The 277-nt window shown below is 67.9% G+C and overlaps 1 protein-coding gene across 1 annotated transcript in view; it reads right to left on the bottom strand.

Moving 5' to 3' along the window:
- Positions 1-277, bottom strand: part of AUP1 (ancient ubiquitous protein 1) — a gene marked incomplete at both ends in the record, with an annotated part of 5,072 nt that overhangs the window by 3,949 nt on the left and 846 nt on the right. Inside the window, one exon of the mRNA XM_009865596.1 lies at positions 20-210. Coding sequence (XP_009863898.1) covers positions 20-210 — 191 coding nt within the window. The remainder of the gene's footprint in view (positions 1-19; positions 211-277) is intronic.

The following is a 277-nucleotide window of genomic DNA, read 5'->3' as shown; positions in this document are numbered from 1 at the left end:
GGATCCCCTCTCCGGGCACCTGAAGCGCAGCAGCCCGGCCCGGCCGTTGGTGGCCGCCTCCTCCGGGAAGAGCAGCAGCGGCGGGTTCCCTGGCTGGGACGAGTACACCTTGAGGGAATCCACCAGCTCCGCTCGGCTCCCCGTCACCCCCAGCTCCATGAACCCTCGGGACCAGCAGATAAAGCCGGGGGCACCGTTCAGCGCAGGCTGCAAGGGAACACGAGAGCGAGGATGAAACACCCTGTCCCCGCCCTACAGGGCCTCCTGTCCCAAAGTC

The sequence above is a fragment of the Apaloderma vittatum genome, unplaced genomic scaffold (assembly GCF_000703405.1).
Source record: "Apaloderma vittatum isolate BGI_N311 unplaced genomic scaffold, ASM70340v1 scaffold37162, whole genome shotgun sequence".
In the NCBI taxonomy this organism is placed as follows: Eukaryota; Metazoa; Chordata; class Aves; order Trogoniformes; family Trogonidae; genus Apaloderma; species Apaloderma vittatum.
Note: the sequence above shows the minus strand (reverse complement) of the source record. Positions and strands in the feature narration are given on the sequence as shown.